We start from the raw sequence: 12,264 nt of genomic DNA, 5'->3' as shown, positions 1-12,264 counted from the left end.
GTTATTTTGGTAAGCAAAATTTAATGATAAAAAATAAAATTTGTGCTAATGAGTATTTTTTTAAAAAATAATTTATTTTTTCTTAAAAAATAGATAAAGTTAATATTAGTTACACAAAAAATTTAAAATGGATTAAAGATGATGTTTTTTAAAAGTTAGAAAGGAGAAGAATGTACATTTATAAAATAGAGAGGAGGATAGTGTCATGTTAGCATCTCGCATGGGAGAAGAGTGGAATTTTCTCTTTATTTAATAATATATTTACAAGTGAAACTGAGAGTTGTATATTGTGTATATTTCTATTTCATATTATATAATAATATATACACAATTTATGATAAAAGAAGAAGAGTATAGTCACAGTTAAATACTCAAGGATTTCGACTTTGAAATGTTAATGGTGGTATGTATGTTTTTTCGTTAATAAATAGTGTGAAATGAAACGAAGTTGTCTATATATTTCGTTATTTATAATGGTGCATATTCCATTACTGTCACATGAATATAGAAACGATGTAATTTTAAATAGTGAAATATTTATTATCTTTTAAATTTTTATATAACATTTATCAACTGCTCTCTATTTAAAAAAGAAAAATAATATCATTATAAAATTTTATTTGTGGACAGAGGTAAAACAAGTCTATATCAGAGTTGAATTCGTTTATTTATTTATTTCCCTGCTATTATGTATTTTGTTTTACAGGAGTTCTTAATTTAGTAATGCTAAGGAAACAAAAAAAATAGTCAGAACTTGTTTTATTTAGTATTAATTAATTATCGCAATAATTAATAAATTTTAAATAAAACAAGTTATGCAGTTTTTGACTAATTTTCTTTGGTTATCAAATATTTTCGTTCTTAATTTTGGTGAACAATGTTAAGTACAAGGAGTAATAAGTTCAACAATATAGGATTACACGACATAAACATACATACATGCATGTATACATACATACAGTCCAAACAAATTGAATAAGACAATATAATAAGTTTGAAGGAAGCAATTTAAGAGTGAATTAATTAAGCTTAATAACTTATGGTGTTTGTTTCTAACTTTCTATTGAGATTAATTAAGGTCTTAATGTAATAAATTCGGTTTGTACGCTTAATTCATAGCAATAGAAACTGAATTGAGTTTGTTTCTAGTGCCGTTTAACAGAGCAAAGTTATAAGCCTCCTGGTAAATAAGAAATTAGCCACAAAATATTGTATACGCCATATATTTAGTTTTACGGATTAAACCTAAGATATTATCTTTAAATAAGTCGAATAACTATCACTTGTGTTAGCCTATTTAGGTATTTTAGTTTCCAATCAATTATTTATTTGATCATATACTGAAAGTAGAATTATAAAAAAAAGAATGAAAAAGAAAATTGAAACAAACAAAAGAACTGATAACATCCGAAGCACAAATAACAAACAAAACTATTGTTATTAACATAGTTTATTAAATCTTAAAGAACAGACTCATTATTCATCAACAATTTTTACAACTTATCTATTTCCTAACACCGCCTGACTCCAACTCCCTTTCGACAAAGCTGTCAAGGAGAAGAAGATGGCCTGACCCAAGAAATCTTACGGCATAGCCATCAGGCTCTTGAATAGCGGACACAATAAACAAAACCACTATCCAATCTTACAATGTCATAATTTCTCTAACTATATGAACCATAAAGGAAAGGATGATATGAATGAAAAAGTGTGATATAAAACAAAGGATGATCAAGAAGCATCTCAGCAGTCCACTTCTTGCTAGGATCCTTCATAAAGCACTTTTTCCAGAAAATCATAACAGAAAACATTGATTCCTTTCGGCTTCTTGGGTGATAGTTCAAGATACTCAACGAAGAACCTCAAATACTCTTCAGTACGCAAAAATCTCTCACCCCATGCAAGCAATCCAGTCAACATTTCAATCACTATGCAACCAAGTGCCCATATATCGATCGGAGCATCAATATGACCGGAAAATGTCTCCGGCGACAAGTACAATAGCGTACCTCTAGGCTTGGACTTTCAAACCTCAAACTCTGCTTTCTCCTCTTTAGTCTTAGATAATCTAAAATCCGCAATCTTCAATTGATAGTATGCACTCTCTTTCTTCAATGAAGGAAACAGAAGAATGTTCTCCGGATTGAGGTTACAGTGGACGATTCCTTTGCGATGAATATGCGAAAGCCCTTTAACAATCATGCATGCATAGACGCTCACGTCGGTCTCCGGGAGAGGTTTCTTGTGGATCAAGTCATCCAAAGAACCGTGAGGAGCATACTCCAACAGAAGATTGTAAAAGTAATGTCCGTGCTTTACCGTGATCTCAGTGCCAAAGCATCGAATGATTTCTTCGCAACCACCGCTTTCACCTTCTTACAATGATTTGAAAATCTGTTCTTCTTTCTTCAGTGAGAATGCCAACCTGGGAATGGAGCTCTTCTCAGCAATGAAGCTCTGATACGATGTTTGTGTATCAACAACAATTGCAAGATAAACAGTGCCATAAGAACCCACTCCCAAGACTTTCAGTTTTTTCCATTGTAAGCTACTCATCTTTGATTGATTTTTCTTACTCCTTGTATCAACATCAAATGTTACATATAATGATAAAATAATATTATTTATCAATATACAAATTTTTGAATACATGCAGGTTAGTTCTTTTGGCTCTTTTTGTGGATTATGAACTCAGTTTTGTGTTAGTTCGTTACCTTGTGCTATTTATATTAATTAGTTGTATCACTGAAAATCATATAAATAGCACAAGGTAACGAACTAACACAAAACTAAGTTCATAATCCACAAAAGAGCCAAAAGAACTAACCTGCAGGTATTCAAAAATTTGTATATTGATAAATAATATTATTTTATCATTATATGTAACATTTGATGTTGATATAGGGAGTAAGAAAAATCAATCAAAGATGAGTAGCTTACAATGGAAGAAACTGAAAGTCTTGGGAGTGGATTCTTATAACACTGTTTATCTTGCAATTGTTGTTGATACACAAACACCATATCAGAGCTTCATTACTGAGAAGAGCTCCATTCTCAGGTTGGCATTCTCACTGAAGAAAGGAAAACAGATTTTCAAATCATTGTAAGAAGGTGAAAGCGGTGGTTGCGAAGAAATCATTCGATGCTTTGGCACCAAGATCACGGTAAAGCACGGATGTTATTTTTACAATCTTCTGTTGGAGTATGCTCCTCACGGTTCTTTGGATGACTTGATCCACAATAAACCTCTCCCGGAGACCGACGTGAGCGTCTATGCACTCATGATTGTTAAAGGGTTTTTGCATATTCATCGCAAAGGAATCGTCCACTGTAACCTCAATTCGGAGAACATTCTTCTGTTTCCTTCATTGGAGAAAGAGAGTGCATACTATCAATTGAAGATTGCGGATTTCAAATTATCTAAGACCAAAGAGGAGGAAGCAGAGTTTGAGGTTTGGAAGTCCAAGACTAGAGGTACGCCATTGTACTTGTCGCCGGAGACATTTTCCGGTCATATTGATGCTCCGATATCGATATATGGGCACTTGGTTGCATAGTGATTGAAATGTTGACGGATTGCTTGCATGGGGTGAGAGATTTTTGCGTACTGAGGAGTATTTGAGGTTCTTCGTTGAGAATCTTGAACTATCACCTAAGAAGCCAAAAGGAATCAGTGTCTTTTGTTATGATTTTCTGGAAAAGCGCTTTATGAAGGATCCTAGCAAGAGGTAGACTACTGAGATGCTTCTTGATCATCCATTCCTTTACATAACACTTTTTCATTCATATCATCCTTTCTTTTATGGTACATGTAGTTAGAAAAATTATGATATTGTAAAATTGGATGGTAGTTTTGTTTATTGTGTCCCCTATCCAAGGGCCTGATGGCTATGCTGTAGGGTCTCTTGGGTCAGGCCGTCTTCTTCTCTTTGATGGCTTTGCCGAAAGAGAGTTGGAGTCAGGCGGTGTTAGGAAATAGATAAATTGTAGAAAGTGTTTATGAATAATGAATCTGTTATATAATATTTATAGTTTGTAAGATTTAAAAAACTATGTTAATAACAATAGTTTTGTTTATTATTTGTGCCTCAGATGTTATCAGTTCCTTGTTTTTGTTTCAATTTTTTTTTCTTTTTTCCTTTTATAATCCTGCTTTCAGTATATGATCAAATAAATAATTGATTAGAAACTAGAATACCTAAATAGACTAACACAAGTTGTAGTTATTTGACTTGTTTAAAGATAATGTCCCAGATTTGATTCTTAAAAACTAAATGTATGGCGTATGCAATGTTTTGTGGCTAATTTCTTATTTACGGAAAGATAAATTGAGAAATGTTAGGCAAGTGAAACTGAGAGTTGTATATTGTGTACATTTCTATTTCATATTATATAATAATATGTACACAACACAATGTATGATACAAGAAGAAGAGTAAAGTCATAATTAGATACTCAATAATTTTAAATTTGAAATGTTAATGGTAACATATATGTCTTTATGTATTTCGTTATTTACAATGATACGTATTCTGTTACTGTTATATAAATATAAAAACGATATAGTTTTGAACAGTAAAATATTTATCATCTTTTGAGTTTTTATATAATATTTATTAACTATTTTTTATTTAAAAAAAATTAATATCATTATAAAATTTTTTTGGCAAAATTTAGGTGGACAGAGGTAAAACAAGTCTATATCAGAGTTGAATTCATTTATTTGTTTATTTATTTATTTCCCTGCTACTATATATTTTATTTTACAGAAGTTCTTAATTTTGGTGAACAATGTTTAGTACAAGGAGTAATAAATTCATCAATATAGGATTATACGACACATAGATACATACATACAGTCCAAACAAATTGAAGAAGACAATATAATATGTTTGAAAGAAGCAATTTAAGAGTGAATTAATTAAGCTTAATAACTTATTGTGTTTGTTTCTAACTCTCTATTGAGATTAATTAAGGTCTTATTAATGTAATAAATTCGATTTGTACGCTTAATTCATAGCAATAGAAACTGATTTGAGTTTGTTTCTAGTGCCGTTTAACAGAGCATAGTTATTACTTAATACTTATCAATCTTTTCATTAAGTAAAGATTGTTGAATATTTATTTTTTAATTTTTATNNNNTAGTAATTAATTTTTTTGTGTACACTTATTTTATTTGATGAAAACTCAGGTGAAGTCGACTTTACGTGAAGTTGATATTTGAAAACTGTTAGATAAAAATTTAGTTAAATCAATCAAATCATCTAACGGATCTCAAATATCAATTTCACGTGAAGTTAATTGCAGTTGAGTTTCCACCATATAATAATTGTTTTGTGTTTAAAAAAAAAGACGTGGTGAGTCAAGTAGAAGTGGCAGTTGCCATTTACGAAAGTGCCCCTCTGTCAACAGCTAACACAACTGTAATAACCAACCAAAACCAAACTATATTACAACGTGTTAAATTGTTATTATCACAAAATTAGTTAATTAATTAAACTAAATAAAAAAAAGGCGATAATAAAAAAGAAAACGCGCTTTTTGGTTCTGACTATTGAATCTCTTCTTCTTCTTCTTCTTCTTCCTACTCTGTCTTCTTTGTCAAATCAATTTCTGAGCCTCACTTGATTTCTATTTGAATTTGTGTCGTAAATAACCTAACCATTTCACTTCGCACCCCCAAAACCCAGCACAACAAAAAAAAAAGAGTTTTTTTATTTTTTATTTTTTGGGAATTGTGGAATGGGGTGTATACAGAGCAAAAATGCTGACACCAAAGCCACCAGAGCTGCGCGGTGGCGATCCACCGGCATTGTTGCTCTCCGCGACTCCAAATTGAAGGTAACTGTTTTTTTTTTTTCCTTCTTTTTAACTCTTCGATTTTGATTTCACTGAAATCTTAAATTGGTGCCTTGTTGAGTTAATTTAGAGGATTTAAAAAAAAAAAAAGTGCGAGGTTGCTGACTGTAATTTGTTGTATTGATCCCGAAGTTAAGTACTGATATGATTATGAAGAATATGTTTTGTAAACTCTGAATAGGGATCAATTCAGTGGTTGACATTGAATTTGTGATCAATTAAAGGGTTTAGTCTTTTTTTCCTTTGTATAATTATTTCTTTGTTGTGTTACACAACTTGAATTCAAAATTTATTAACTGAGAAATGGTTTCTGTACTCACTTCATTTTGGATACTGAACTGACTCGCTTCCCTCCAACATTAGATGGAATGCGCAGGAGAGTGACTTTATGCGGTTACTGATGATTAGTGAGTGCAAATAACATAAGTATTATAGATTTATAGCTGTTGCATACAATGAACAGTTCTACATTGAGGTGATTGATGCATGGGATAGGATATTTTTTGTTCACTGAATTGTGGGTCAAAACATAAAGGTGTATTGTTCTAGAGCAAAAGGGAAAAAATATGATATTGTCCTCTAGTGTTAATTGATATGTTGTCAAGTTTAGTGGCCCCTTCTGATGTTCCTAACTGAGATGTATTTTGAGAGGGAAGACGACCAAACAAAAATGATTCTCTTAACATGTATAACTGTTTGCTTTTATGATACGTACTTACCTTGGACCTTTTGGCTCTCATGGTAAACAGACATTTCCTGACGAAATCCTTGATCTAGACAGAAGTGTGCGCACACTTGACTTAACACATAATCGAATAGGTGTGTGCTCTTTCTTCCGATTTTCTTTCTCATCACATTTTGATTAAGAAGCGCTTGATCTAAAATATATTTTATCTTTTTGACTTTGCTGAAAATTTCCTTCCACTATTATTTTCCTTCATTGCAGTTGACATTCCCATGGAAATAAGCAAATTAATTAATATGCAGCGCCTGGTAAGAAACAAGAATTTCACTCTATGCCTCAAGCTTTGAAACTTATCATGAACAATCTTTTTCAACTGGGAAATGTGATTATGGATTATATCTATTTGTGTTGAAATATGAAAGAGCACTAGAGCTGTAAATTAAATAGGATGCAATAGATTTGGATATTGATACTAAGTAACCATCTTTTGTAAATATTAGTATTCCAGCCAGTTGTCATTGACTTGAGTTCAGTTGTTTACTTGTTTCTTGAAGTTGCATAGCTTGAAAACACGATAATTCTCTCTCTCAAAAAGGTGAGGCTAGTGAGTTAGGAAGACAAATAATTTCTCAATGTGCATTCAAATCCTCCTTGTTTACATTGCACATTGGTCTTTTCATTGTTCAATAGCAGGGATGAACAAGAAGTTCTAAATCCTGCAAAAAATTTCAAGGAGCCACATAACCGATTTAGGTTTGGCAGGCTTCCTTGCTACCGCAAACTCTATCACATTTTTGTTGTTCCTTTAGAAGTTTGTCTACTTATTGATTAGGATAGAATTTGTCAGTTTTGAGTTTGTTTAAACTATTCTGTTTTCTTTTCTTCCGTGTTGGTGTTTTAGCAGTGGTTGTTTTAAATTTTTCAACAAACCTAGCCGTATGGTATTATTAAAGATTGATTGCAAAAACTGCCATATAATCAAGTTGTGCTAACATCACAGATATTGGCGGAGAATGTAATTGAGAGACTGCCAGTGAATTTGGGAAAACTCCAATCTCTAAAACTCATGAACCTTGATGGAAATCAAATTTCTTCCTTGCCTGATGAATGTAATTCTCTTTTTAATTCAATAAGATAACTTTTTTAAAGAAATGATTTTACCTTATTTTCTTCCATGACATGTATTTCAAGGAACATTTTCTTTGAGATTTTATTTATAGCTGACAGTGTATTCTTTTTCCAGTGGGCCAGTTGGTAAGGCTTGAACGCTTATCCATCTCTGGAAATTTGTTAACATCCTTGCCAGCAACTATTGGCAGTTTAAGAAATGTAAGTGATCATACCTAATGGAACCTAAATATCATCTCACTATTCTATTCCTTCTCAGATTTGGAGTTTCCATTCATGATGCATCTTTATGTGGATATGCTTGTTACCACTGCATAATCAAGGGATGTTGAATGGTTTGGGATTACCCTATTATTAATAGACATTTTGAATTGGTAACTTTTCTCCATGTCATGGACACATTAGCTATGATGCAAAGTTAGTTACACTGTAAGACATTTTAGATTGTGTTGTGTCATTCTTATAGCTTTTTTCCATCTAACTGTACATGATTGTCTGGATATAGACTTGATTTCTCTTTATTATTTGCTATTTTGTTACCTTTGATATTATATTATGCTGTAAACGCCTATGGCACTTGGATCATAAGGATGTATTCATAATAAATTAGCTGAAATTGCTGTTATTGTGTTTTCTTTGACAGTTTAGGATATTTTGATATAAAATGTGTACCATTTTTTAACTTTAGAGTTTCATGCATGTTTGATAATGCAGCTGTTGATTTTAAATGTGTCAAATAACAAGTTACAGTCTCTACCAGAATCCGTTGGTAGTTGCTACTCTTTGGAAGAAATACAAGCTAATGGTTTGTATCTACTTGACTTGACTTCTTTGTGTATGCATCGGACGAGGATGATAATGCATGATTTTGCATGTATTTCCCATCGCATCCATTTTTTCCTTGCCAGTCATGTAAAGTGATCAAAGAGTTATTTTATCAATGTGGTCTTACTTAACTGGGTTTGGAAGATTGTTGACCTTCCTAAACTGAGTTTAGTTGATTGTTAGGTTTATAATCTTAAAGATAGTGTCAAAATTTCAGATGAAGAATGACTGTGATATATATACTGTAAGACTTCTCTAGGGATGGACAATTTCTATGATAATTTAATCTGGATCTTTGGAACAGCTAACATCATCAGCTTTTTTTGTTAAATGGCTTCATATTGTAATGACTTGGCTAATTTTGAACATTTCAGATAATCAAATTGAAGAGCTTCCTGCTTCAGTATGCAATCTCTCTCACTTGAAGTCACTTTCCCTAGATAACAACAATGTGAACCAGGTATTATTTTGTGATGTGAAGAAGAAGAACTTTACTGATGCAATGCTGAACTTGATTGAATGATATCTTATTCTCTCTGGGTTATTTATTTTGTGTGTATGGGCACCAAATTTCAATTATCAATTTATGGTAAACTTCTGATTGTAATGTAAAACCATAGATTAGCTGCATACTCTAATCAAAATACAAAGCTTTGGTCTGCTTATATGTTCTTTACTTGCATTATATGTTACTGTTCAACACTCACATATCGAATTGTTCAAGGTCAACACTTATTTCCTGTGATTGCAAAGGTCTTGATGATTTTCTTTGCTTTACTTCTAAACAGATACCGCCGAATTTATTGAAAGACTGTAAAGCTCTTCAGAACTTATCACTGCATGGCAATCCAATATCAATGGATCAATTTCAGCAGGTATGTTTCCTTTTTCTTATTGTTTTACCTTCTGCTTTCCCATCTGTATTTCATCTATTAAGTCAATATAAATGTTCAATTTAAATGTAAATTTGAACCATTGATGAATATTCTAGATGGATGGATTCCAAGAATTCGAAGCCAGAAGGAGAAAGAAGTTTGACAAACAAATTGATGCAAACGTGATGATTAGTTCCAAAGGTCTTGATGAGGGTGTTGATCATTAAAATCATCCTATGCTAGATAATGACACCACTTGCAATGGAACTATATATAGACATACATTTTGGATGAAACTTTTTATGTAGCATGGAAGAAAGGGTATCTTATCCCTCTGTTACATTGTATATGATCCCTATTTTTGTTTCTCCTTACCCAAATTTTCATGCAAATATGCATTGCTGGCTTGTAAATGGAGCCATTATCCAGCACTCATCTTTAGATTTTCATATATGGGATTATTTGAAGCCATTTTGTTGATGATGAAAAGGGATTATATATGTATCTTGGCAGATGTAAATTAACATTGCTTTGGATGTGTAATATTTAAGGGCTGCAATGGCATTCTTTGCCCCTTAATATTATTTCAGGTGATAAAGAATGAAAAAATCTTATGCAGTGCTTTGTTTCATTCTAAGCTTAGATGGAAGATAATGTTTATATGAAGAAACATTAGTACAAGTTAGAGGGTTGTTTTTCTGAAAGATGAGATTTTTATCATCACAAAATTATCTTACTGCCAAGAATGAATAATTTTCAAGGCATGTTTTTTTTGGGGTCCCTTTTTAACATGGTACCTCTAACAATCTAATTAAGGAGAAAGTCTATATAGACAACCCAAAACCAAAAACAGGTGGACCATGTGAAAAGACTGAATGGTACAAACTAGGTTTTATTGATACTTTTGATAGTGACCAACCTAAGTCCAAAGGTTCAGTTTATATCAGCAAAAGTGGAACTATCATTTTGTCAGATTTTGTTTTTGATATTGGAGTAGCAATAGTGTTTTTTCAAAATGTGGGTTGATGAGGTGTTATTCTCAAATGTGGAACCGTTTAATTAGATAAACAAAAATCGGACCGTCCGATTTGTGAGAAGTACAGAAATCGGACCGTCCGATTTGTGAGGATACAGAAATCGGACTGAGGGATTTATGAGAGAACAGAATGTTAAAAAAAATTTAAAAAATTTGAAGTATAGAAATCGGACCCTCCGATTTTTGTATCTTCCACACTTTTGAAAAACACCAAAAATTACAATGTTAAGATATATCACTACTTTTACTTCCATATACAAAAAAAAAAGCTTCATTTTGTTTGGTAAATTTTGAAGCAAAATTATAATTGATTTACCACAAATTCACAGAGCACGAGAAAAACAAAAATCAAAAGTGACTATGATTAAATTAATTTCATTCATTTTAAAATTTACTTTGCATACACAACTAAATGCTAAAATAAAAGGAAACAAAAAAGAAAAGATATATTTATATTTTCCTTTTGTGATGGAGGGAATTTAAAAATTTCACCTTATTAAAAGAGATTTTGAAAATGATTTCTATAAATATCTAAACAAAATATTTTAACAAAAAGAACTTTAATTATCTTACAAAATCACATTCCCTTCTAAAATTCCTTCGTCCAAGACACTCTAAATTTGTTTTTAGTTCACCACATGACATAACAATGTTGTATTCAAAGCTATAACAAAGTTATATTCAATATCAATATTGCAAAAATTTATCATAACTTCATTTAGTACACATGATTTCATCAATTATAAATATGAAGAACTAAGATATTAAATCTATCAAATTCTAATAAACCAAAAAAATATTATGTAATTGTTGAAGCGTTAAGCTCAAAAGGAAAATTGTGATACTAATAAAACTTTAAAGAGTTTTATTTTGGTACAATAATAGTGTAAATTCATTTGGTTTTCAATTACATCTATTTTTTTAGATGATCATTCATGTTATCAATATAAATAATAATTATTTTTGCTAACATGTCATTACGTAACTGAATATACGCATAAAAGTATTTTATTATTTTATACCGAGAGTGACTCAAAATTAAATCAAAACCTTAAATATGCTTAAGAGTATTTTTGAGGGGGGAAAATCCTAACATGATATAAAAAAGAGATTAATTTTAAAGCACTGACAGTATAAAATATTTTACACAATCATTCATTCACATTTATTCTTTTGAATAAATATTTACACAGTCAATATAAAAGATAGTTACTTTATTGATGTAACATTACCTACTTAAATGTATGTATAAAATTATTTTATAATATCAATATAAAAAAATTAAATTTATAGTATTGCAAAATGTAAACATTTTTTGTCACCAAAAGTGTATTAATATTTTTTGAATAAAACAAGAACAATCACAAACGAAACCCTCCAGGCCTCCACTAATAATAAGTTGATTATGTAAATAATAATTAAGAAAATGAATATAATTAGACATTAGACAATTATATGATAAATCAAAACTAAACTCAAAATAAAAAAGCCTAAATAAAAGAAGAAAGACATTTATTATTGGTTATTAATTTATTATTATCCCCAGATTCTCACACCAAACAAATAAAAATCACGTTGGCCCAAAAAGGTTAGAAGTCAAAAACAGAAGGCAAGAAAAACCACCCACTTGTACGAAGCCACGTGGCAGAACTACCTTCGGCAATTACAATTTACAATTATGACTCAGAATCTTGCCTCAACCTCGTTCCTACACTGTCCCATATATACCGCACTCTCTCGTCCTCACACTCTCACACATTCAGGGGCATTCCCCGTAATTACACACATAAATTTTCAATACGGTGCCGTTTTCTTCTATCCCTTATTCCTTTCTCGCACGTTCATCTCACACCCA

General features: G+C 31.2%; 1 protein-coding gene across 1 annotated transcript; it reads left to right on the top strand.

Annotated features, from left to right (window-relative positions):
• Positions 5,532 to 10,002, top strand: LOC107624118 (plant intracellular Ras-group-related LRR protein 7). Its single transcript, XM_016326580.2, has 9 exons — positions 5,532 to 5,842; positions 6,610 to 6,679; positions 6,807 to 6,853; positions 7,546 to 7,654; positions 7,789 to 7,874; positions 8,388 to 8,478; positions 8,873 to 8,958; positions 9,287 to 9,373; positions 9,490 to 10,002. The coding sequence occupies exons 1-9, from the start codon at positions 5,744 to 5,746 to the stop codon at positions 9,598 to 9,600; spliced, it is 786 nt and encodes a 261-aa protein (XP_016182066.1). The 5' UTR covers positions 5,532 to 5,743; the 3' UTR covers positions 9,601 to 10,002.

Source organism: Arachis ipaensis, chromosome B10, assembly GCF_000816755.2.
Source record: "Arachis ipaensis cultivar K30076 chromosome B10, Araip1.1, whole genome shotgun sequence".
In the NCBI taxonomy this organism is placed as follows: domain Eukaryota; kingdom Viridiplantae; phylum Streptophyta; class Magnoliopsida; order Fabales; family Fabaceae; genus Arachis; species Arachis ipaensis.
Note: the sequence above shows the minus strand (reverse complement) of the source record. Positions and strands in the feature narration are given on the sequence as shown.

Coding starts and splice junctions, on each gene's coding strand:
- LOC107624118 (XM_016326580.2), top strand. CDS start 5,744: ATGGGGTGTATACAGAGCAAAAATGCTGACACCAAAGCCACCAGAGCT. Junction 5,843..6,609: donor TCCGCGACTCCAAATTGAAG/GTAACTGTTTTT, acceptor CATGGTAAACAG/ACATTTCCTGACGAAATCCT. Junction 8,479..8,872: donor GGAAGAAATACAAGCTAATG/GTTTGTATCTAC, acceptor TGAACATTTCAG/ATAATCAAATTGAAGAGCTT.